A 24,625-nucleotide genomic window follows, 5' to 3' on the forward strand; every position below is an offset into this window, starting at 1 on the left:
AAGAAAGACTAAACAGAAGAATGTGTGTAATAATCAAACAAGCTTTCTTAAGAGGAAAATTACTTACATTAGCTATGCATAATACAAATGTATATAAATAGATAATATCTACAGTCTTAACTATCTTTGAAAAGATATTTTAGGCTATAAATCAGTAAAAATATAATCTTTATTGTACATTCATTCATTTATTTATCTAAGTAGGACCTTTAGTTAGAGAGGTGAACAAAAAAGACAGACTTTGCCCTTAGGAAGCTTAAAGCATAGGAACAATTCTTAAGATTGTTCCAGGAAGATATCCCATGTTCATGGATTGGAAGACAATATAATTGAGATGGCAGTACTCTCCAAACTGATCTACAGATTCAATGCAATTCTATCAAAATCTCAGGCGCTTTTTTGCATAAATTGACAAGCTGATCCTAAAATTCGTTTGGAAATACAAGGGATCCAAAATCTTGAAAAAGAATAACAAAGTTGAAAGGCTCACACTTCCTGATTTCAAAACTTACTAGAAAGCTAACAGTAATGAAGATAGTGTGGTGCTGGCCTGAGGCTGTAGACGTACAGATCAATGGAACAAAAGGGAACAGAATTGAGAGTTTAGAAATAAACCACCACATTTATGGTCAGGTGATTTTCTACAAGGGTGCCAGACAGTTAAATGGAGAAAGAATACTCTTTTCAATAAAGGGTACTGGGACAATTAGATATCCACATGCAAAGCAATGAAGGAACCCCTTCCTTGTACCATATACAAAAATTAACTCAAAATGGATCATAAACCTAAGTGTAAGAGCTAAAACTACAAAACCCTTACAAGAAAATGCAGGAATAATCTTCCTGACTGTAGGGGAAGCAAAGACTCCTTAGTACAATAACAAGAGCACAAGCAACATAAGAAAAAAAAAATAGATAAATTGGGCTTTATAAAAAAGTAGCTGTTGCACTGCAAACCATACCATTAAAGTGAAAAGACAACCCACAGAATGGGAGAAAATTGCAAATCACATATATGTTGAGACTTGTTTCAAGAATACATAAAGAACTCTTAAAATTCAATATTAAAAGATGAATAACTCAATTTAAAAATTGGCAAAGGATCTGAGTAGACATTTCTCCAAAGGTGATATACGAATGACCAATAAGCACATGAAAAGATGCTCGAATCACAAACTGTCAAGGAAATGCAGATCAAAACCACAATTGAGATACCATTTCACACCTACTAGGATCGATGCAATGAGAAAGATTAATTTTATTATTATTAACATATAATGTATTTGTTTCAGGGGTACAGGTCTGTGATTCATCAGTCTTACACAATACACAGCGCTCACCACAACATATACCCTCCCCAATGTTCATCACACAGCTACCCCATTCTCCCACCCCTCTCCCCTCCAGCAACCCTCAGTTTGTTTCCTGAGATTAAGAGTCTCCTATGCTTTGTCTCCCTCGCTGGTTTCATCTTGTTTCATTTAACAGATACATTTTAACAAGGATGTGGAGATATTGGAACCCTCGTACATTGCCAGTGGAAATTTAAAGTGGTGTAGCCTCTTTGGAAAAGTTTTGCAGTTCCTCAAAACATTGCACTTCGAATTGCCATATAGCCCAGAAATTCCCCTCCTAGGTATATACCCAAGAGAACTGAAAACACACGTCCATACGAAAACTTATGAATGAATGTTCATAGCAGCATTATTTATAATATCCCTAAAGTGGAAACAACCAAAATGTTCATCAACTAATGAGTGGGAACACAAAATGTACTCTGTCGATACAATGGAATATTATTTGCAATAAGAAGGGATGAAGTACTGATACATCTATGACATTGACAGACCTTGGACACATCATGCTACTTGAAAGAAGCCAGGCATATAAAAGATCACATATGGTACGAGTCCATTTATACAAAATGTCCAGAACAGGCAAATCTATATGGACAGAAAGTAGATTAGTGGTTGCCTAGGCCTGGGGGATTGAGGGTTAGGGACAGATGTGGAATGACTTTTAGTGGGTGTGGGGTTTCTTTTGGGAGTGATGAAAATATTCTAAAATTAACTGTGATGTTTCTGTTAGTATGTGACTATAGCAAAAACCATTGAATTGTATCTGGTAAATGGGTAAAGTGTATGTTATGTGAATTATATCTCAGTAAAACTTTTTTTAAAAAGAATGTGCTAGAAATCACATTTCCTTTTTTATATATTTAGTGTACAGTTCCATGAATTTTAAAACATGTAGGGTCATGTAACCATAACCATAATCAAGATACAAAGCAGCCCCTTCAACCCCCCAAAATCTCCTTCCTGCTATCCCTCTGTCACACCCTCTCCTCACCCCTAAGCCCTGCAAAACACTGATGAGTTCTCCATCACTGTAGCTTTGTCTTTTGGAGAATGCCATGTAAGTGGAATCGTGTGGAATGTAACCTTTAAGAGTGGCTTCTTTTACTTAGCTGGAGGCCTAGGAGATTCATCCAGGTTGCTGTGTGTCAAGAGTTTGTTCTTTTTCGCTGCTGAGTAGTATTCATTATAAGGACATATCATGGTGTGTTTATCCATTTGCTATTGAAGGATATTCGAGTTTGCAGTTTTTGGTAGTTAAGAATTGAGCTGCCTTAAACATGCGTGTAGAGTTTTCTATTTCTCTGGGGTAAATATTCAGGAGCAGGATTGCTGGGTTGTAGGATGAGTGTTCAAGTTTATTAGAAATGGTCAAACTGTTTTCTAGAGTGGCAGCACCATTTTGCATTCCCACCAGCGATGTATGGGGTTTCTGTCAACACTCAGTATTGGCAGTGTTTTTAATTTTAGCCATCTTAGTAGGTGTGTAGTGGTATCTCATAGTGGTTTTAATATGCATTTACTTAATATCTAATGATGTTGAGCTTTTTATGTACTTATCTGTCAATCATATATCCTCTTTGGCGAAACGTCCAAGTTTTTTTGTTTGTTTTTACCAATTTTTAAATTAGGTTGTTTGTTTTCTTACTGTTGCGTTTTGAGAGTTCTCCATATATTCTGGATATAGTTCTCTTGTTGAGTATGCAACTTGCAAGTAGTTTCTCCTAGTCTGTAGCTTGTCTTTTGATCTCTTAACATTGTCCTTCACAGAGCAGAAGTTTTTACTTTTGCTAAAGTCCAATTTATTAGTTTTTCCTCTGTGGATTGTGTTTTTAGTTCCATAGCTAATTCTGCCTGACTGTAAGTCATGAAGGTTTTTCTTCTATGTTTACTTATAAAAGTTTTGTATATTTCCATTTAACATTTAGATCTGTGATTCAAGTTAACTTTTGTATGAGGTGTGAGGTTTAGATTGAGATTCATATTCTTGCACATGGATGTCCACTTGTTCCAACATTATTTATTAAATTTTTTTCCATTATGTATCTTTTATTTTACTCATTACTTTTGGTATTTGCTTTGTTTTATAACCATGTTAACCATGTTAACAACTATTTTGACATCTAAGGGTGACTGTTTTTGTTTACTCACCTAACATTTTAAAAAATACATCTTTTTATTATTTTCATTCCTTCCTTGAGTGGCTGTCATATTTGAGTATTTGTTGACATACAATATTATGTTAGTTTCAGGTGTACAGTATAATGATTCAACAATTATGTACATTACAAAATGCTCACCACAATAAGTGTAGTTACCATCTGATGCCATACAACATTTTTTACAATATTGCTGACTGTATTTCCTATGCTGTATTTTTCACCCCTGTGACTTATTTATTTTATAACTGGAAGTTTGTACCTCTTAATCCCCACCACCTGTTTCACTCATCCTCCCACCACCCCCGCCCCCGCCCCTCTGGCAACCACCAATTTGTTGTTTGTATTTATGAATCTATTTCTATTTTTGTTTTTTAGATTCCACATATAAGTGAAATCATATGGTATTTGTCTTTCTCTCTCTGCCTTCATTTAGCATAATACCCTCTAGGTCCAGCCATGTTGTCACAAATGGCACAGTATCATTTTTTATAGGTGAGTAGTATTCCAGTGTACGTCTGTACACCACATCTTCTTTATCCATTGACTTATCAGTGGACACTTGGATTGCGTCCATGTCTTGGCTGTTGTAGATAATGCTGCAGTAAACATGGAAGTGTAGATACCTTTTTTATTAAGTGTTTTCATTTTCTTTGGGTAAATACCCAGTAGTGGAATTACTGGATCATAGGGTATTTCTATTTTTAATTTTTTGAAGAACCTCAATACTGTTTTCCACAGTGGCTGCACCAATTTACATTCCCACCAATGGTGCACAGGTGTTCCCTTTTCTCCACATCCTTGTGAACACTTGTCATTTCTTGTCTTTTTCATACTAGCCATTCTAACAGGTGTAAGGTGATCTCACTGTGGTTTTGATTTGTATTTCCCTGGTGATTAGTGGTGTTGAGCATCTTTTCATGTGTCTGTTGGCCATTTGTATGTCTTCTTTGGAAAAATGTCTATTCAGATCTTCTGCCCATTTTTAAATCAGATTATTTCTTTTTTTGTTATTGAGTTGTATAAATTCTTTATATCTTTTGGATATAAACCCCTTATTGGATACATTATTTGCAGATATGTTCTCCCATTCAGTAAGTTGCCATTTTATTTTCTTGATGATTTCTTTCACTGCAAAAGCTTTGTATTTTGGTGTAGTCCCAATGTTCATTTTTGTTTTTGTTTCCCTTGCCTGAGGAGACCTGTCCATAAATATGTTGCTAAGGTCAGTGTCCACGTGATTACAGACTATGTTTTATTTTAGGAGTTTTATGGTTTCAGGTCTTGTGTGTAAGTCTTTAATCTATTTCAAGCTAGTTTTTGTGTATGGTGTAAAAAAGTGGCCCACTTTTATTCTTTTGCATGTAGCTGTCCAGTTTTCCCAGCACCATTTATTGAAGAGACTGTCTTTTCTGCATTGTATATCCTTGTCTCCTTTGTTGTAGATTAATTGACTATATAATCATGGGTTTATTTCTGGATTCTCCATTCTGTTATATTGATGTGTCTGTTTTTGTGCCAGTACCATACTGTTTTCATTACTGTAGCTTCATAGTATATCTTGAAATCTGGGGTTGTGATACCTCCAGCTTTGTTCTTCTTTCTCAAGATTGCTTTGGCTCTTTGGGGTTTTTTGTGGTGCTATAGAAATTTTAGGATTTTTTGTTCTAGCTTTGTGAAAAATGGTATTGGTATTTTTAAAAAAGATTTATTTGAGAGAGAGCAAGAGAGAGCACAAGTGGGGTAAGGGCAGAGGGAGAGAATATTCAAGCAGACTTCCTGCTGAGAAGGGAGCCCAATGCGGATTCAATCTCATGATACATGAGATCGTGACCTGGGCCGAAACCGAGCTGGACGCTCAATCGACTGAGCCCCCCAGGCACCCCCAGTGCTATTGGTATTTGGATAGGGATTGCATTGAATCTGTAGATTGCTTTAGGTAGTATGGGCATTTTAACAATTAATTTAATTAACTTAATTCTTCCAATCCATGATTATGGTGTATCTTTCCATTTGTGTGATTCAGTTTTGGAAAGTTGTGTGCTTCTAGGAATTTATTGATTTCTTCTTGGTTATCCAATTTATTGGCATATAATTTTTCATAATATTCTCTTATTTACCCTTTGTATTTCTGTGTTCCAACACCATTTATAAAAAGGCTTTCCTTTCGGGGCACCTGGTTTGCTCAGTCAGTAGAGCATGCAACTCTTGATCTCAGGGTTGTAAGTTCGAGCCCCATGTTGAGTGTAGAGATTATGTAAAAATAAAATCATTCAAAAAAAAAAAAGAAAGGCGGTCCTTTCCCTGTTTGTCTTTAGACTTTTATCAAAAATCAATGTGTCATATTTGTATCTATTTCTGGACTCTCTATTCTAGCCGCTATGTATGTATCCCTTAGCTTCTTTTTAGGTACAGGCACATTTAGGATTGTCATGTGTTCATGGTGAGCTGACCGTATCATTTTCATAACATTTCTCTGTATCCCTGGTAATATTCTTTGCTATGAAGTCTATTTTGTCTGATTAGTATCTCAATTCCTTTTTCCTTTGCCCCCATCCTAAAAAGTAGGAATTTCATCTTATATGATACCTTTTTATAAGCCAAAAAGCAAAATGCAAGTGGTTCATTACCATATAAATCTCCGATTGCTTCAGATTCACTTATGGATGGGCTGTGGGGGGGGGGGCAGCCCATCGTGGCTAGCGGGTGAGATCATCACGGCAGCATAATTGTTCATATAAGAGTTGCTCACAGTTATTGCTTCTCATCCTTAGGGGAGGATTTCACATCTCTACCTTGTTGAACTCAGAAATGGCCGTGAGACTTGCTTTCACGGATGAGATAGGAGAAGAAGTAATGTGTCAGTTCTGGCTAGAGCCTGAAGAGGCAGCTTGTGGTTTGCTGTGTGTTTTTTCTCCTTTGCCATGAGCTGGGTAGTGTTGTGGGTATAGGCTGCTCCAGTAGCCTGGTTCCTAGGGGAAGGACGACACAGAGCAGAAGCATAGCTGACCAGGGTTGGACACGAGGCGTGGAGGAGAAATGAATGTTCGTTGGTATAAGCCACCAAGATTTTAGTGGTGTTTGTTACCACAGCACAGAAGCCAAGCCCTGGGTGCAATTTATTCTAGGCCTTTCTCTCATAAACAGGAGCCGAAAAGGGCACTTTCTCTAAATTAGAAGTGGAGAAGTGGTAGACAAGGTAAGCGGGGCTGACAAATGACTGAACCTGAATGACAAAATTACCAGCTCTTGGCCCCTTGCCCTTAGTGAGACACAATTTATGTTGGGCTCCTCTGTCTCAGGCCTCTTCTTCTAGAGTTTAAGGATGTCATTGCCAGTTCCCTTGCAGCAGGGGTGCTGAGCCCCCTGGCTCTGGCCTGTGCCATCTCCTCTAAGACCTCACTGGGACACTGCCATCGACTCCTCGTGGCTCTCCTGGTAGCTCTGTTGTCTGCAGTCTGCCCCATCCGCTTCCTTCATGGCCCCACACCTGTCACCTCGGGAAATGGTTGTCGAGTGGTAATGGCGCTTATTGCAGAATTTGTCAGTGATATTTGTTTTTTCAGGGGAAGTACATGGAGGGTTTAGTAAAATAAACAGGGAAGATTTATTTGAATGAGCAAAATTCAGGGCCAAAGAAGAGGAAAGGCAAGGACCCGAGGGTGGAGAGGGTATAGAGTTGCCAGGATTTTTGTCTCAAACATATCAATGGGATAAATATATTCACTAGCAGTATTTACTGTAAAAATAAAAGAAGGCACCAGGCCTTTTCTTCCCCTAACAAAACTAATGACGGTTACATTAAGCTAACTTGTCGATTCTTCCCCTAACCACTGTCTCCGTCTGATTTCCTAAAATAATTATGTGAAAAGGTGAATGAAATTTGTTCAAATAGGTAAAAAATATTACTATAGTTAGCAGTTATTGAGCACTAATGTGTGCTAGACATAGTCCAAAATGCTTGAGATGAATTTACTCCTATAATTCTCACAAACAGCCCTAGGACCTCTAGGTACTGCTCTAATCCCCTTTAGGCAGATGGAGACAGGGAAGTAATTTGCCGCAGGTCAGCTCCATCATGCTAGAGCTTTTCACACAGGCGGTCTGTTTCTGGAACCTGTGCTCTTAAACACAGTACGCTGAAGGTTATGTGTGGGTATCCATAGAATTAAATTAGATTTTTAAAAGATTGGAAAGCAGCATATGGTTAAAATGATCCTATCAGAGGCCATAGGCGTAGCCTGAACAGATCTACCCACTTTCCTCCTGTTGTCTGTACTTTGCTTGTTTCTGTTTAGTTTGTAGAATTTGCATCTGCAGAGAAGGCCTTTTGTTCCCCCTGCAGTTAATTAGCTAATGCAAGTAAAAGGCCCCAGGGCTGTAAACAGATGGACCTACTGGGGGGTCACAGGAGACAGCGAGTGAGAGCTGGCCATGCAGCATAAGCCGCCCCCAGGTAGGGGAGGCACGCAAAGCACGACCACTGGCTTGGGCTTAGAGGAAGGGCCTGCAGACCAGCCATGGCGGCACACTGTTTCCCAGGCTGTGCTCGTTTCAGTTGTTCTGAATTACATCAGAATGGAACCTCCCACATCTTCCAGCACAATACAGTGTTTTTTATAGACTTTAAGAGAGAAGCAAGTCTTAGCTCGGGCTGCCATAACAAATACCACAGACTGGGGTCTTAAGCAACAGAGATTTATTTCTCATGGTTCTGGAGGCTGGGAAGTCCAAATCGGGGGTCCAGCGTGGTCAGGTTCTGGTGAGGGCCCTCTTCCAGGTTGTAGATAGGCGGCTTCTTGTTGCAGCCTCACAGGACAGAGAGAGCAAGCTATCATTCTGGCCTCCTCATATAAGGACATTAGGTCCCCTTCGTGAGGGCTCTACCCTCATGACCTAATTGCCTCCCAAAGGCCCCACCTTCAAATAACATCACATTGGGAATTAGAGTTCAACATAGGGATATGAGGGAGACAGGGGTGCCCCGGTGGCCCAATCAGGATCAGGTCTTGATCTCAGGGTTGTGAGTTGGGCTTCATGCTGGGCATGGAGCCTACCTAAAAAAATAAATAAAATAAATAAAAATAAATAAAAGGAATATGGGGAGACACAAACATTCAGTCCATAGCAGTAAGTCTTAGTCACTGAGTGCAGTAGCACCCCAAGTTAACATGGTTTGAGTATGCAGTTTTGAATGTGGGGATCTCCAAAACACCTAGGCTGTGTCTCTGTAGTGGAACGAGGGGTTCAGACCTTCTAGCTCTGGGTGGGGCTAAACTAATCCACCTCAACAGTTAAGCCCAAACTGAACAATCAAAGAAGGAAGTTTCAGTTAACAGGACGGTGACATTTCATAATCCAAACCACACTTGGCACTGTGTGTAAGCGGTCACTGCTGTGTCGTTAGAAGACTGTTTGTCTCAGTGGACTCACAGTTGATGGGTACGCCAGGAAGGGGCTGATTTCTTTCCCTTGATCTCCTGATGAGTTGCTGTCCTTGAATCATTAGCCAGCTGGCCTCAGAATAGTTCGAGTTGCTAATGTTAGACATTGTTGGTACATAGTGATTTCCTTAAAAACTCCAGTCGTCCACTGTTGGAATAAGGCTTGTACCTTCACTCAGCCATTTCTAGACTTCAGTTCTAGACTTTAAAATGATTGATTTGTAATTGTTGGCTGTGGAACGGTGTCAAAATACAGAATGCTGTTGCCCCTGAGGGCAGTATCAGTTGAGTTTTAGATGTTTTTGAAGAGGGCATAGGTTAGTTAAAGGAGAAAGTCAAATATTTAATTCCTTATGTGGGACCATTTGAAACTATGCCAAGGTTTTTTCACCTAATATCCATGGCAGTATCATTTTGAAAGTACCCAACTTTTTTCATGAGCCTTCTTGTAAATAATTAAGTACCCTTTTGATTAATTTTGTTCAAGCTGGCAAGGCTCTGTATTTTATTAGATGTATTTTATTAGGTACATATTTCTTTGCGTATTTTCAGGAAAAGTCAACAAGGTTTTGTCTTTATGTGACTCTTTTTCTACCTTACCCATTTTATTTCTAGGCACAGAGTTTATTAGCACTGGCTTTTAAGAAAAATAGCTTTATTGGAATACAATTTACTTATCATGTAACTCATCTATTTTTTTTTTTTTGTAACTCATCTATTTAAAGTAGACAATGTAAGGATTTTTAGTATATTCCCAGAGTTGTGCATCGTCACCACTATCAATTCTGGAACAATTTGGTCACCCCCAGAAAGGAAGAAACCTGTTAACAGTTACTCACTCCCCACTTCCTCCCATCCTACCCCCAACGCAGCCCTAGACAACCATTAATCTACTTTCTATCTCTACAGATTTGCCTGTTCTGGACATTTCTTATAAACGGAATCATGCAATATGTGGTCCTCTGTGACCAGTTTTTTTTTTTACTTAGCATAGTGTTTGCAAGGCTCATGTGTGCTGTAGCATATATTAATACTTCTTTCCTTTTTACTGCTGACTAATATTTCATTGTTTGTAGAGACCACATTTTGTTCATTCATCAATTGATGGGCATTTGGGTTGTTTCCACTTTTGGGTTATTATAAATAATGCTGTTATGAATATTGTGTATACTTTTTTGGTGTGAACATCTGGCTTTTTAGTGACTCAGCTGCCCTTTTAAATATCGTAGCTAAATAGGACCCCCGATGTTCTCTTGCTCAGTGCCTTCTTTTCAGGCATATGAAGTGTCTGGATCACAGACAAGGCCGTGGAGGCCCAGTTAGGGTAGGCGGCTTCCTCTGGCCCACAGAGCTAGACTGGTGGAGTGGGACTTTTCATCCGGGTGTCTTGCTCCCAGGTTCAGTGCTTCACCAACTGGTGCGGAAACATGGAGGCAGAAGAAGACCTAAAGCCTTCAGTACACAGATTTGTAAAAGTCTTGTCGGCTTTTTGCATTTGCTGTTTCTTCTGTTTGTCACAGCAGTATGATCTGTTTTGAAAGCAAAGGAATAAGAACATCAGAGTTAAAAGGTTCCTTAGAGATTTTCTAGTCTCATATTTCCATTATATGCATGAGGAAACCAAAGCCCAGAAAAGTGATGTCCCTTCTCACCTGAGATCATGCTGTTGGTGGCAGAGCAGGGACTAGAACTCCGATTTCTGCTCCTCACCCCAGCCTTCATTTTGCCCCCTGAGGGTGAGCATTCGTTTGCCAAGAGCTGGGTGAAGGTGGTGCTGAGTCATTTTGTGTCTCTTCTCTAATAGAATCCTGTCACAGGGCTGCTGTCGGCCAGTCATGAGCAGAAGGATGCCTGGGTGCGGGATAACATCTACAGCATTCTGGCCGTGTGGGGCCTGGGCATGGCCTACCGCAAGAATGCCGACCGTGACGAGGACAAGGCCAAAGCCTACGAGCTGGAGCAGGTAATGCTGACTGGCAGCCGCGTCTGGGCTGCTCAGCGCCTTTTCCTTAAACTGAAAAGTCTGGAAGTAGCTGTACAGAACAGTTTGGTGTAGGCATCGCCTCCGTTTCTGCTATAGAGTATTTTATGGAGGCACTTAGGTGGTTTCCTTGGTCGTTCTCTTTGAGATTTTTTTTTCTCCCCTCCTTAAAAAAACAACCAAAATCACACTATTCTGAAAAGGAAAAGAGAGCATCCAAATTTCTAACTAGCTACGTTTCTCTCACACGTGCCCTGTCAATTTTATATATACTTATATACAAAGTGTCATTGTTTTTAAAAAACCAGCACACCAGCAATAGACGTTCCAAAGTGTAGTAGTCTGGAGTAGTCATGTTGAAAGGGTATTTATCCAAACAGTATTGCTACTGCTTAAGACATTTTTGGAGTTGCCCTTAGAAATTCCTGTCTAGGCTGAACCACTCCAAGGCAGTTTTTTTTGAATTTATAGTCAGTTGACTCTAGTCAGTCAGTTGACTATCGAAAGCAGTTGAATTTATAGTCAGTCCCCCTTTCATTTTGAACCACGTTGGTGGTGTCCAGTATTCATGCCTGTGTTACCGTATGGCACAATGAAGTCCTTTTCTTGATTTCCAAAATCAGAAACCGACATACTCACCAAAGCAAAGATTGACCATCACTGAGTATGTCAGAAAATAACGTGCGCTTGAGCACGGGAGGTATTTTCACAGTGTTTTGAGTGAGAGCATTGAGGTAGGGAGCATTGACATAGAGCGCTGTAGTTCTCTTAGCATGAGAGCCTTGGGGATTTATGTTTGATTCATATGTTCTTCATTGACCCTCACAGCCAGTGGGTTATCAGGTCCAGGGAGAGTTCTCATAGCCCAGTCAGTGCTTGTTACAGCAACCAAAGTGGGCAGCAGCGGCAGGCAGCCTTGACGGCAACAGGGAAGCTAACAGAGGAAGCCGGTCTGTGGGAGCAAGGGAAGCGCTGTTTGGATTTGACGAGACATGCTGAGTGTAAACTGATAAAATCACCAAGTCTTGGAGGTAAGGCAAGAGGAAGTTTTAAAATATGCTTACCACAAGCACTGAGTGCCCCTCCAAGAAGTTGGATGGTTATTATGTAAGTGAATCATTCTTTAGCCGCATAATAATTTAATGTAGATGTTCATCAAACTTCCTGTCCTCCTTTGACACAAAACCAAAGTAAAGCTTGCCTTTCTATACACACACGCACACACGCACATACCCTGTACCTCTCCTCTGTAAGCGTTTTCTGATGCAGGCTGGAGCTGACTGATCCGTTGTGCTATGACTGACAGTAGTGAGGCACGAACAGGCCACATTGTTGTGTCGAGTGTGGCTAATAACTAAAGAGAGATCTTGCCCTTGATTAGGGACGATAACACAGGATCTTCCCGTGATCTTCAGCAGGGCTGCTATCGCCCTTGGGGTGTAGGAAGTATAGTTATTCGTTGTGTAAGACTGTGCCACACATTGCAGGACACTTAGGCTCCCTGGGCCCAACTCACTAAATGCCGGTAAGCCCCACCTTCATCATGGTGACAATAAAAATGCCTCCAGCCCCACATTTCCAGATGTTCCTCCACCCCTGGGGGATGGGAATGTCACCCCCAGTTGGGAATCACCGTGCTTCTTCATAATGGAAAATAACTTTATTTGAGGGGAAGTCATTTGACAGATATTTGTGCTATACACTGTGGGAAATGTTAATTATAACAATGTTAGTTATACCTTATTATGAGGTAACATTTTCTGCCTCAGAAGAGTTTATGTCCTAGAGTGAGATTGTATTCTAGAATCCTAGGATTTTAGAGGGAGAAGGATCTGAAGAATGATTCATTCCAGATTTTTCTCTGGTAATTAACTTTTGTGGCCTTCCACTATTTTCCTCCGCTGCAGACCACGTACATTCTACAAGAGAAGAGACGCTCATGGTCCTGGGGGGATCGGATCGTCTTTCAGCCGGGCTACTTCGACCTACAGAATATCCCATTCTGTAGCCACTTGTGAATTAGTTTTATAATGTTTTTAATAGGATGGATTAAGACCGGTCTTTTGATGGGTCTGAATTGCAGAGGAAGTGGGAGGCATTATAACGAATTGACTAAGAGCTCAAACTCTGGAGTCTGATCCCTGGGTGTGGGCTCTGTTGTTGCTCCACCCCCTGCCTGCTGGAAGACTTTAGCAATGTTGCCTCATCTCTCTCAGCCTCACGTTCCTCGTCTATAAAGTGAGGTGATAATAACACCCACCTCATAAGGTTGTTGCGAGACTTAGACAGAATCCGATCCAGGTCAAGGGTTTTGTACAGTGCCTGGAGAGAGCATCTGATTATCATAGTACTATTGTTATTATTCATAATGATAATGGTAATAGTTGGTTGCAGTACATGTTCTTAAGAAACCTTGGCGGCTACTTGCATTTTGTAAGAACTTTACTTAATAGTCTTGTGATGGTGTCACAGAAGACTCTTGGTGAAGCATCATTACTGTGGGGCAAACATGGTGGACTCAATTCATCTTTGGCATAACAAAAAAAAAGAATTGTGACATCAGAATTAAGCATCAGGGTACTAGGCTTATAAAAACTGTCTTGCCGAAATACCAGTGAGGAGTCACTGGGTTTTAGAACCAGAGGTGTCATCTGGTCCAACCCCTTTATTTGAGATAAGTCACTGCATCAGGATTTTCTTTCTTTCTGATGGCATGGAGACAATCTCAACAGTCAGAACGCTTGTGTATGCTCGGGGTGTGCCTTCTCAGGGAGGTCTGTGGGCAGCCCTGGCTTACGGGCCATGTGGTGAGGAGGTGGTTTTCATGGAGCGGGGAAGCCGGCCTTGTCACTGATCCCACTCTATTTCCACAGAACGTGGTGAAACTGATGCGGGGTCTTCTCCAGTGCATGATGAGACAGGTAGGCAGAAAATGACAAATGTGTTTTCAGGTCACCTGGGTGGGCATTTGTCACTTTCATGGTGACAACTGACATTCCTAAAGCGTTTTTTGTTTGTTTTGTTTTTTAAGATTTTATTTATTTATCTGTGAGAGAGAGAGAGAGAGAGAGTGAGCACTCGAGTGCACAGGCAGAGGGAGAAGCAGGTTCCCGCTGAGCAAGGAACCTGATGTGGGGCTCGATCCCAGGACCCTGGGATCATGACCTGAACTGAAGGCAGACACTTAACCGACTGAGCCACCCAGGCGTCCCTCCTAAAGTGTTTTGAGCTTTTCTTCTCAAGTGGAAGAGAAATTGAGAATACTTTTACTTTGTCCTTTAAAATTATCTTCAGTAATCTTATTATACTATAAAACCACAGACTCAAAGGACCCTGTTTCTCACAATCTCTTTTGAAGAGTTACTTGTGTAGAAGGAGAGCGTGCCCTTTTTGTTAAATGGGGAAGAAATCATTGTTTTTAAAAGCCATTCTCAGACAGCCATGAGTATTGTTTATTCTGTCAAGTTTATACAAGGGTTTCTTTTCATTTGAGTTGAAAGGCTTGAGTGTTTAAAACTTGACATTACTATCTACTGGCATTTTCAGTGAGGGGTAGATAAAATAATTCATTGAGCTTGCACTATGCACAGAACATCGTACTAGGATCTGCACAGAGTCCAAAGTGAATGCTACTGTCCCCACCCTTCAGCAGCCTGTGCCCGGTTACTCTTCAGAGCCCTAGGTGCTCTCTTCCTTTTGACCTAAGGAACCGAAGCTGAAGTTTAAATATGTCCTCTTTCTTCCCTCTTCCTCTTGCTGAGCGCCTACCATGTGTCACAGCTGCTGCTGGGCATATGCGGACAAGGAAACCCTTTGGCTTGACCCGTCGCCCTGCAGAGCTTGTTAAAATCCCCCTGGACTGGGCCGTTTCTGGTGTGGGCACGAAGGATCCCCCGCACAGCCCCTCCGTGTGGTGCTCAGTACTGAACATACGCTGCCTTTCATCTCTCTGGCTCCCAGAGGCAGCAGCTAAGAGGGCTAGACCCAAGGGATTGACCCTGGGTGTGGCCTCTGCCAGCCACGAACCCCTTAACCGCGTGAAGCCGGCTTGCTCTCTCCCGCAGGTGGATAAAGTGGAGAAGTTCAAGCACACTCAGAGTACCAAAGACAGCTTGCACGCCAAGTACAACACTGCCACCTGCAGCACCGTGGTGGGCGACGACCAGTGGGGCCACCTCCAGGTGGATGCCACCTCCCTCTTCCTCCTGTTCCTGGCCCAGATGACTGCCTCTGGTGAGCCAGGGCCCCTGGAGCCCGTTGCACAGGGAGTGGTAATCCAGAAGAGGGTGGGCAGGGGCAGGCATCGATCCAAATTCAAAATAAGTTATTTCTGTAAAGAAAAAGCGTGCGTCTTCATCATATCATGTACATTGACTCTGTGACCTGCCGATGGCCAGCTTTCTGAGGACCTGTAGGACGAAGGGCTGTCAAGCCAGCTCTGGTAGCATCTCTCTGGTTGATCCCAAAGCTGGCCTGGCCCCTCACCTTTTCCTCTCACACCCTCTTCTAGACCCACCCTCATTAAATCCGAATTATATTCAAACAACATGACTTCTGCCCAGAGTGGGCAGTCTGTCCATAGCCTCCATGCTGGGAGTGGGCCCAAAACTCCCTGACTATGAGCATTGTTCCTCAGCCGTGGAAGCTGTTGGCTTCATGGCAGCTTGGACACCAGGCCTCCTGAGCTGCAGAGTGCAGCCTGTTTCTGACCAAATGGTCTCTTGCACACTACAGTCTGCTGCGATGGCCCCCGGGGGTCAGGTCGTTTAGCTGCTGTGTCTCAGAGTTCTTATCCCCAGTCCAGTAAACTGACCTGAGTTAGAGGCTTCCCATGAATTTCAGTCTGCAAATGTGAAACTCTAAAGACAGCAGAAATCAGTAAATGATATTGTTATAGCTTTGTGAATAAACCAAACATTTATAAAAAATATTTTTTGGTTGTGAAAATTAATATGAGCTCACTGTAAATAGTTTGGGAAATAGAGCAAAACACAAAGAAAAAAATTCCACTGCCAATTTATTTATTTTCCTTCTTTTCTTTCTTTCTTTCTTTCTTTCTTTTTTTCTTTTCTTTTCTTTTCTTTTCTTTTCTTTTCTTTTCTTTTCTTTTCTTTTCTTTTCAAGATTTTATTTATTTGACAGAGCACAAGTAGGGAGAGCGGCAGACAGAGGCAGAGGGAGAAGCAGGCTCCCCACTGAGCAGGGAGCCCGATGCGGGGCTCAATCCCAGGACCCCAGGTTCATGACCTGAGCAGAAGGCAGATGCCCAACCAACTGAGCCACCCAGGTGCCCCTCCGCTGCAGACTCTCTGTTGAGCGTGGAGCCCAATGTGGGGCTTGATTCTGGGACCCCGAGGTCATGACCCAAGCTGAAATCAAGAGTTGGCTGTTTGACTGAGCCACCCAGGTGCCCCACAATATCAGCTTTGACCCCATCTCTACTTGGCTTCTGTTGGATATCCTTCAGAGGCTACTTATATATATTACCAAATTGTGTTTTGAACAGTTTACTAGTTAAACTTCCCCTATTGATGAAAGAGTTCAGATCGTACCATACCCCTACCAGCTTCAAAAATCCATACTTTTAAAATATGTATATTTGCCATAATCACCTAAACATTCAAGGGCCCAAGCAAAAATCCAGCTCTCTTGATTACAACCTACTTCAGCGAGTCAATGCAGCCCCCTGGGGAGGTCCGGGGAGCTCACCTTCCCACAAGCTCAAGGGCTGTCTCTTGAACTTGGGGGCTCTACTTTACCTATCTGCCACAGGGGAAAGGTACCCACCCTTTGGCTCACTCAAGGATAAGAATAGTGTCTGGTTGCTCTGGGCTAAAATTTGTGCTTTTTGAAAACGTCTTTGCGCATATCCAACACTACCAGAAGACCCCACACCTCTTTCAGCCTTTTCTACCCGTAGGCACACCCGCCTGCCTTCCTTCCTCTTTCTGAGATTAGACACTAAGTGTTTCAATTTATTTCAGATTTAATTTTTGATGCCTAGTAAGAAAGATGAAAATGAGAAAAAAAAATGAAAATGGGGGTACAAGAATTTCTTTTCTTTTTTTTTAATTTTTTTAAAAAAAGATTTTATTTATTTATTTGACAGAGAGAGAGAGAGAGAGGCAGCGAGAGAGGGAACACAAGGGGGGGGGAGTGGGAGAGGAAGAAGCAGGCTTCCCGCTGAGCAGGGAGCCCAATGCAGGGCTCGATCCCAGAACGCTGGGATCACGACCTGAGCCGAAGGCAGACGCTTAACGACTGAGCCACCCAGGCGCCCCTAAGAATTTCTTTCCTGGTGTGATATTTGTAATTTGGGATTGGCAGCTCACGCGTCTCTGTTCACAGCATAACTCTGTAACTTCATTGTTTGTTTCTCTTCACTAGGTTTACGTATTATATTTACACTTGATGAGGTGGCCTTCATACAGAATCTCGTTTTTTACATAGAAGCTGCATATAAAGTTGCTGTAAGTATCAACCCTGACAGGTTTTCAGGTGTCCCAGTTCAAAAGAACGAAAATCCTACAGGTCTTGGAGGGCCAGGCTATTTGGAGCTGATCAGAAGGTCGGCAAGATTTGAGCTCTAAGATTGTCACTTCTGCCCACAAAGGACACACTTTTGTCCTGGGACCCAGTTGAGGAGTTGATGTTTTTGGAATGCACCACATGCTCTGTTTGAATCCTTTATGCTTATTTTATTTATTTTAAAAGATTTTTAGTTGTTTTTTTGCCACAGAGAGACAGAGAGCACAAGCAGGGGGAGCAGCAGGCAGAGGGAGAAGCAGGCTCCCCACTGAGCAGGGACGCCCCCCCCCCCCGCCCCGCCGCCAATGTGGGGCTCGATCCCAGGACCACAGGATCATGACCTGAGCCGAAGTCAGACGCTTAACCGACGGAGCCACTCGGGCGCCCCGTGCTTGTTTAAATAAGACCCTAACATGTCCTGTGGCAGGTACGGGGCCAGCCTGAGTCGGGGTGACGAGCGGCAGCAGCAGCTTGTCAGTAGGAGCTGCAGTGCCATGGGGACACCCCAGGCAGCCCCCAGGCAGAGGGCCCAGAGCCAGATGTGTGCCCCAGGCCGGGTATGGGTGGCTGTAAATGTGTATAAAGCCCAGTGCCTCCAGGCTGCTGTCTGTACGGCGGGTAAAGCCTCATGCCCTTCTGGTTCATCTAGAACAACTGACCTGTGCAAAGCTGACTGTAAGGGCAGTAAAGGAAGGGTAAGGTTTGGTTTAAAAAAATAAAATAAAATAAAAAAGCCAGTATGTTTGAAAGCCAGGGTCAGCAAACATTTTCTGTAAAGGGCCAGACAGTAAATAGCTTTTTGGCCTCTATGGTCCCTGTTGCTTCTCACCTCTGCCCTTGTTGCAGAAAGGCAGCCATCGACAACACGGGAATGCGTGAGCGTGGCTGTGTCCCGCCCAGATAGACCTTCTTTACAGAAATAGGTGGCAGACTAGGTTGGGTCCAAGGGCTACCTAGGTCTAAAGAGGCGATTTTCAACGAGGGGTGGTCTTCCCCTCCCAGGGGACATTTGGCAACGTCTGGAGACGGTTTTGCTTGTCACACTGGGGAGGGGGCTACTGGCGGTTAGCGGGCGATGGTGGGGGAGTCTGCTCAACGGCCCACGGTGCACAGGAAAGCCCCACAACAAAGAATGGTCTGGCTCAAAATGTCAGTAGTGCCGAGGTCTAAAGAACCCCGAGGAGTGGAAAGGGTGGGACTTTGGTTGGACCTTGGAGGATGAGCAGAAGGGGGCGGGAATAGCAGGAGCTGTGCCAGGCAGGAACGGGCTCTGAGTGTGGGAGGGGTCCTTGGGGCGAGGGGATGCGGAGGGATGGGAGTAGACTTCGCCTGCAAGCAGAGTATCAGAGACTTAGAAACCAAAGTCTGCTTGTGGGTGTGCCGGGGTGGAGGGCACATAACGGAGGTGTAGCCGGACGCAGGGATTTGACAGGCGCCACTGGGGAATAGCAGTTTGTCATTTGAGATTCTTGCACAGTAGAGTGAGCTGATCAGAGCAGTTTTTGATGAGTCACTTGGGTCCAGGTTTGGAGTGAGAATGGGTTGGAATGTGGAAAGGCCCAGATGTGAGGAGCACTGAAGGAACAAGTCCTGGGGCTCAGCTAGGAGGCATGCCAGCAGGAAACAGTCTCACGCCGCTCTGATATGCCTGAGTTTAAATTTGCACATTTTGGAAATGTTCGTCTTTGCAGATCAAGTAATAAATACTGAAATTTTGGCACTGGTCCTGTTCGTTCGTTCGTTCATTCATTCATTCATTCATTCATTCATTTATTTAACAGAGAGACAGCCAGCGAGAGAGGGAGCACAGCAGGGGGAGTGGGAGAGGAAAAAGCAGGCTCCCAGCAGAGGAGCCCAATGTGGGGCTCGATCCCAGGACCCTGGGATCACGCCCTAGGCCGAAGGCAGACGCCCCCGGCAGTGGTCCTGTTCTTGTTGGCTTGTAACTTTTCAGTAGTGCATGCAGCATTATTTCAAAACAGTATCCAGTGCTTGCCTTTCTTCAGTGAAAATAAGAATTATAAAAGTTAGGTATGCACGGATCACATCTTCTGTATGGATGGAGTGTTCTGAGCCACTTCACAATAATTAGTTTTAAAAGACCAAGAAAGTTCGGTATTCTGTGGCTCAGTTTTGATTTTGGCCTCTGTTACTTGCTCAGCATTTTTCCCCAAGAGGTAACCCTAGAAATAGGTATTAAATGATATTAAATGGTTTGGTTGGCCTCCAGTAGTTATAATACATTTGTTAAAGTTTCTTTTTTCTATCTTACAATTTAAGTTCAAAGGAATCAGCTAAATAGAGGGGTAGCATTTCATTTGATTTGAAGATAAAACATTTTGTTCTCTACAAATCAAGAGTTTCTTACAGATTGATAACTTTCAAGAATAAGAAAATCGAGAGTGTTTTTGCATGCATTTTTGTTCCACTTGAGTATTTGCAAAATTCTGCATGGAGGTCCAATGAAGTGAAATTGAGGATGAGCGCAGCCTGAGTATATAAAGCCATGAATTCAGTAACCTCGGAGAAGAGAGATTCATGTTTCGTTGTGCCTGTGATAACATAAAGAAATTATTTTTCCATAGCACTTCTCCTATACCTCTTTTTCCTGCTCTGATTACTACCTTTTTCTTCCGCAGGATTATGGAATGTGGGAACGGGGAGATAAGACTAATCAGGGCATTCCGGAATTGAATGCAAGCTCTGTAGGAATGGCCAAGGTGACCCTCTTCACCTCTTTATTCTTCCTTCTGTGCATTTCTACTGCTTTGATTTGGTTCTCATCTTTAGGGGTTTGGATTTAATCTGATAGCATATCTTTCAAAAGTCTGCCGCAAATATGAAATTCAAGTGGCACATACACCCCAGCTGACTGAGATTATAGGTAAAGAATGTAGGTTTCCTACCCTGAAATGTGCATGAGCCAAATTAAGCGCCCTCCTTCCTCATTATCCATTATCATCACCCACAGGTCTAAGCTCTCGCTGTTGTCTGAGCACCTGGATGCGTGACGTCCAGTCTTCTTTTCTGGATCATAAAGAAGGCTGAAGAATATGACCTCTTTGTAGGGCAGGGCTTACAAGTTCAAAAGTCTGTGGGGTCAGGTCAGGCAAGTAACACAAAACAAGTGAAGCTGGCCAGATAGAAAAATATCGAAGGGTACTGGGGACACTGGGAACGTTCTCTAAAGGAATTCCAATTCAAAATCATTTTAAAAATTTCTTCAGGCCGAACAGAACATGGCTGTGGGGCAGATTCAGTCCTCCAGCCACCAGTTTACATCGGTTGTCCTAGACATTTCACGTGCCTCCCTCCCTCCCTCGTGCTGAAGACTGAAGTGTATCCTTGGATAGAATACAGACTCTAGAGCTAGAATTTTCAAAGCAACGATAAATATGTTCTGTGAAGGTCAACTGACAGAAAACATGCTTAATACTAAATTAACTTCAAACGGCAGACATGCTAATGTTAGAATTAACACAAATAGGTGAAAGAAAGCTGTTCATGCACTTAGTGCCCTCCACCCCACCGCCAATGTTATGAACTTGTTAATATTTGATTTCTCAGTCGAGTACTGACTTCATTTGGGGAAATATTTGTCTATTTTCTCTTTCTTGTTTCTGCAAAGAGCAGCAATGTACAGGAAAGGCCTGATTCCACTGAAAATAAGGATAGAACATGTCTATAGGACACTTTAGCTGAATTTTAAAGATGTGTGTTTCATCCCCTTTGGGAAAACATGTATGCTAGATCGCTTAATGGGAAAGGGGGGAACTGGATATGTGAATGTATGTTTACTAGAAAGAAAAAGTGATTCATACCTGTGCTTGTAGGCAGCTCTTGAGGCAATTGATGAACTGGACCTTTTTGGAGCCCACGGAGGACGCAAGTCCGTGATCCATGTCCTGCCTGATGATGTCGAACACTGCCAGGTAACAGCCTCAGCTCTCACGGTCTGGACAGGAGAGAAGGAGACTGACGGAGTAGAAGACCTGGACTCCAGGTCACATTCCTCACCTTTTTCTTTTCTTTTCTTTTCTTTTCTTTTCTTTTCTTTTCTTTTCTTTTCTTTCTTTTCTTTCTTTTCTTTCTTTTCTTTCTTTTCTTTCTTTTCTTTCTTTTCTTTCCTTTTTCTTTCCTTTTTCTTTTCTTTCTTTCTTTCGATTTATTTTTAAGTAATCTCTACACCCAACATGGGGCTCGAACTCCCGACCCCGAGATCAAGAGTCTGTGCTCCACCGACTGAGCCAGCCAGGCGCCCCACACTCCTCACCTTTCTAGCTTGGTGGTAGTTGGCTTCTTGAGCTTCAGTTTCCTCCTTCATAAAATGGGCATACTGGCACCTTCCCCTCCTGTCACACAGGGTGGTTGTAAGAATCAGAGTAAATCAACTTAGTTCATCAGAACACTCCGTAAGCTGAGAAGTACTATGTAAACCTAAGACACAATGACGGCGAGGTGTATATATGGAGTCAACAATCACAGCAGCCTTGCTTGTCTGGAGGCAAAATCTGGTCGGTTTCTTGAGCATATAGGTGGTTTTCTGTCAGGCTTCTTTCGTGATGCCACCAAATTGAATGACCAGCAAGCAGTAGTTCACTTGGGGAGGGGTGGAGATGGGCTGAAAGGATAGTGGAGGAGAGATGAGATGGTTGAAATGACAAATTAGTAGAACCGGCATGAAATACAGGTCAGAGAAAGGAGGGATTTGTTGCAGGTTAGGGGACTCCACTAAGCAGACAGTAGGTCACCCATTGCTGGTCAGTCAGCAAACTCTTACTTAGTGAGACCTACTGTGTGCCACGTCCCGTGCTGGGCTTGTGGGAGTGAGAGCCATGTAAACTTGTTAGCAGACAGCTTCTGGAGGGAGCGCATGTTTGCAGGCAGAGAGCCTCAGGGAGAGCAGGTAGTTAAAGAATTGGGCTTGGAGGTCAGGTCGCTTGAGAAAATGAAGCTTTATTCAGAAGCTGAAGGGTCCCCCATCTTTACCCCCTTTGCAACTCCATTTTCCCACATTAAATTGTCCTTAATGGGGAATCTGCTGTTTCTTGGGCTACAGTTTGATAGAGTTGAGCTGATCTGCAGCTTAATAATGGCTGTCCCTAGTGGAAACTGAGCTCTGTAGCCAGCTGGGCCTGGCTTAGAATCCTCGCTCTGTCACACGAGTCTCTGTGTCTGTGTCTCAGCCCTCATGTGTGAACTGGACATAGTATCCAAATTCCTTCTTTACAAAATGGAAAAAAATTTTTAGCATGACCAAATGGGGTTTATTCTAGGAATGCAAAATTGTTTTAACATCTGAAAATCAATTAATGTAGCTAACCATGTTTATATGAGATTTAATACGTTTACATTTCCAGGGCTCTAGCCCCATATCTGTACACGTTAGATCCCAATGTCAGCTCCCTCCCCATCCCAAACTTATCATTTCACCTTCCCTTCGTTTACACTGTCTAATCCAACCACCTTATAACTGAGGCTATATTATAGAGCCACTAAGTAACCCTAGTTCTAGGACTAAAGTAATTCTGTTATTTACTGTTTTGCCTAAGTGTTGGTGTGGTCTCTTGGCTTTGACTCCTTCACATGGGTTCTGGATCACCCAGTCACGTTCCACATAAGCCAGACATTTCTCCGTGCTGGCCCTGTATGTGTATTCTTCTCTGTCTTTACCTTCACAGCCAGGATACCCTGGCCTGCTGATGTAGTAGCCCTTAGTTCCTCCCCTGCCTGTCCAAAAGATACAGCAAGGTCAACAGAAGGCCCCCAAGGTAGGGAGACCAGCAGTTCTCAGCATGGGCTCTGAGCAATACCGTGCTCTTCCCGATCCTCTTTTCTCCCACAAGGAACAGGAATCATTGGCTGGGCAGGTGAGGTCCCCCAACAGGGGCCATATTGGTAGGAAAAAGCTCTACTCAAAATTGGCAAACTCATTCAAATGTTCCTTGGGGCTGAGGTCATGGGCTCTAGATACTGTATGCAACTGTTGATGCTTCCCAGGTTCAAGCCACATCTTTGTTTCTCATTCAGTCTATTCTGTTCTCCATGCTGCCAAGAGCATCAACGTCTAAGGAGATTGACGCTGGACTTCTTTCCATTATCTCTTTCCCGGCCTTTGCAGTGGAAGATGTGAACCTCGTGAATGTGACCAAAAATGAAATTATTTCCAAGCTCCAGGTAAGTGTTGGTCATGCCGGTGCTCTTCTGCCCTGTGTTAAGTGTCCCTTTCATGATGACACGGAGCAGTGCACCCAGGCCTCCGTTCTCCATGAGGTCCATGGCTTGGTTTATCTAAGTGGACTCAGAGTGCGGGATCGAAAGCTGCATACACGGGTGAGAAAGCAGTCTCAGAGTGATCAAGGGCTCTAGTTCTTTTTCTGACAGCAGAGCGTGAACTCAGGCCAGCACCTTTGAACCCCGATCCGTACCCCTCCTGTACTTCTAAAGCAGCTTCTTAACCCTTTAGAGACCATAGGCTTCTTTGCGAAGCTCTTGAAAGCTCGAAGGTCCCTGCCAGAAACAAATGCACACGCCCCAATATCCTCCAACCTTACACACAATTTCTGGGGACTTGGCAATCCCCAAGTTAAACTGAGCTTCAGAAAATTCCTGCTCTGAGGCGAAATGCAGGACCTATGACACAATATACCAAACTGAGAATGTTACTAAATAGCCCAGGCAACTGAACTTCTCAGTAAAATGATCAAGAAGGTGAGTTTTCTTAAAAAAAAAAAAAAAAAAAAAAAAAAAAAGTTCCTTAAGCCAAAATCTTCGTGTTGATGATCTACTTAGATTCCGTTAAAAATGCTTTTAGCCCTTGGATATAAGGGGTTGAAGGGTCTCCAGTCATATCTCCAAAGAAGCTGTCTCACGGTTTAGTGGAGAAAAAGGACGCTCTTTTAGCTTGTCCCAGTAGGCAGGCAGTCCATGCAGGGAATGCAGTGTTTAAAGAGGAGCGGGTTCTTGGCCGGGCCTCCCCTGAACTCCCGGCACTCTATGGCGCTGGCTGCTAGCCGTGCGCTGGCCTCTGCAGCCGGTGCTTAAGGCACCCCCATGCACTTAAGAAACTGGGGAATGGACACCCAACACTGCAATCCAGGGACTAGGGAGGCCGATCGAGAGCTCAGTGCCTCTGCCCTGCTTTCTTAACACCCAGGA

At 43.1% G+C, this 24,625-nt stretch overlaps 1 protein-coding gene across 8 annotated transcripts in view; it reads left to right on the plus strand.

Moving 5' to 3' along the window:
* PHKA2 (phosphorylase kinase regulatory subunit alpha 2) overlaps nucleotides 1-24,625 on the plus strand; it is a 74,597-nt gene that overhangs the window by 15,132 nt on the left and 34,840 nt on the right. For 7 of the 8 annotated variants that reach the window (XR_015723420.1, XM_087859969.1, XM_087859974.1 and 4 more), the window contains 7 exons: nucleotides 10,763-10,921; nucleotides 13,813-13,860; nucleotides 15,004-15,172; nucleotides 17,327-17,409; nucleotides 20,107-20,187; nucleotides 21,301-21,399; nucleotides 23,498-23,644. Coding sequence is in view for 7 of the 8 variants with exons in the window: in XM_087859969.1 (XP_087716095.1) it covers nucleotides 10,763-10,921; nucleotides 13,813-13,860; nucleotides 15,004-15,172; nucleotides 17,327-17,409; nucleotides 20,107-20,187; nucleotides 21,301-21,399; nucleotides 23,498-23,644 (786 nt within the window). In the remaining variant the exon portion in view is untranslated. The remainder of the gene's footprint in view (nucleotides 1-10,762; nucleotides 10,922-13,812; nucleotides 13,861-15,003; nucleotides 15,173-17,326; nucleotides 17,410-20,106; nucleotides 20,188-21,300; nucleotides 21,400-23,497; nucleotides 23,645-24,625) is intronic. The other variant, XM_087859971.1, reaches the window with a different exon arrangement.

Source organism: Ursus americanus, chromosome X (assembly GCF_024610735.1).
Source record: "Ursus americanus isolate L20-20 chromosome X, mUrsAme1.1.p, whole genome shotgun sequence".
Classification (NCBI taxonomy): Eukaryota; Metazoa; Chordata; class Mammalia; order Carnivora; family Ursidae; genus Ursus; species Ursus americanus.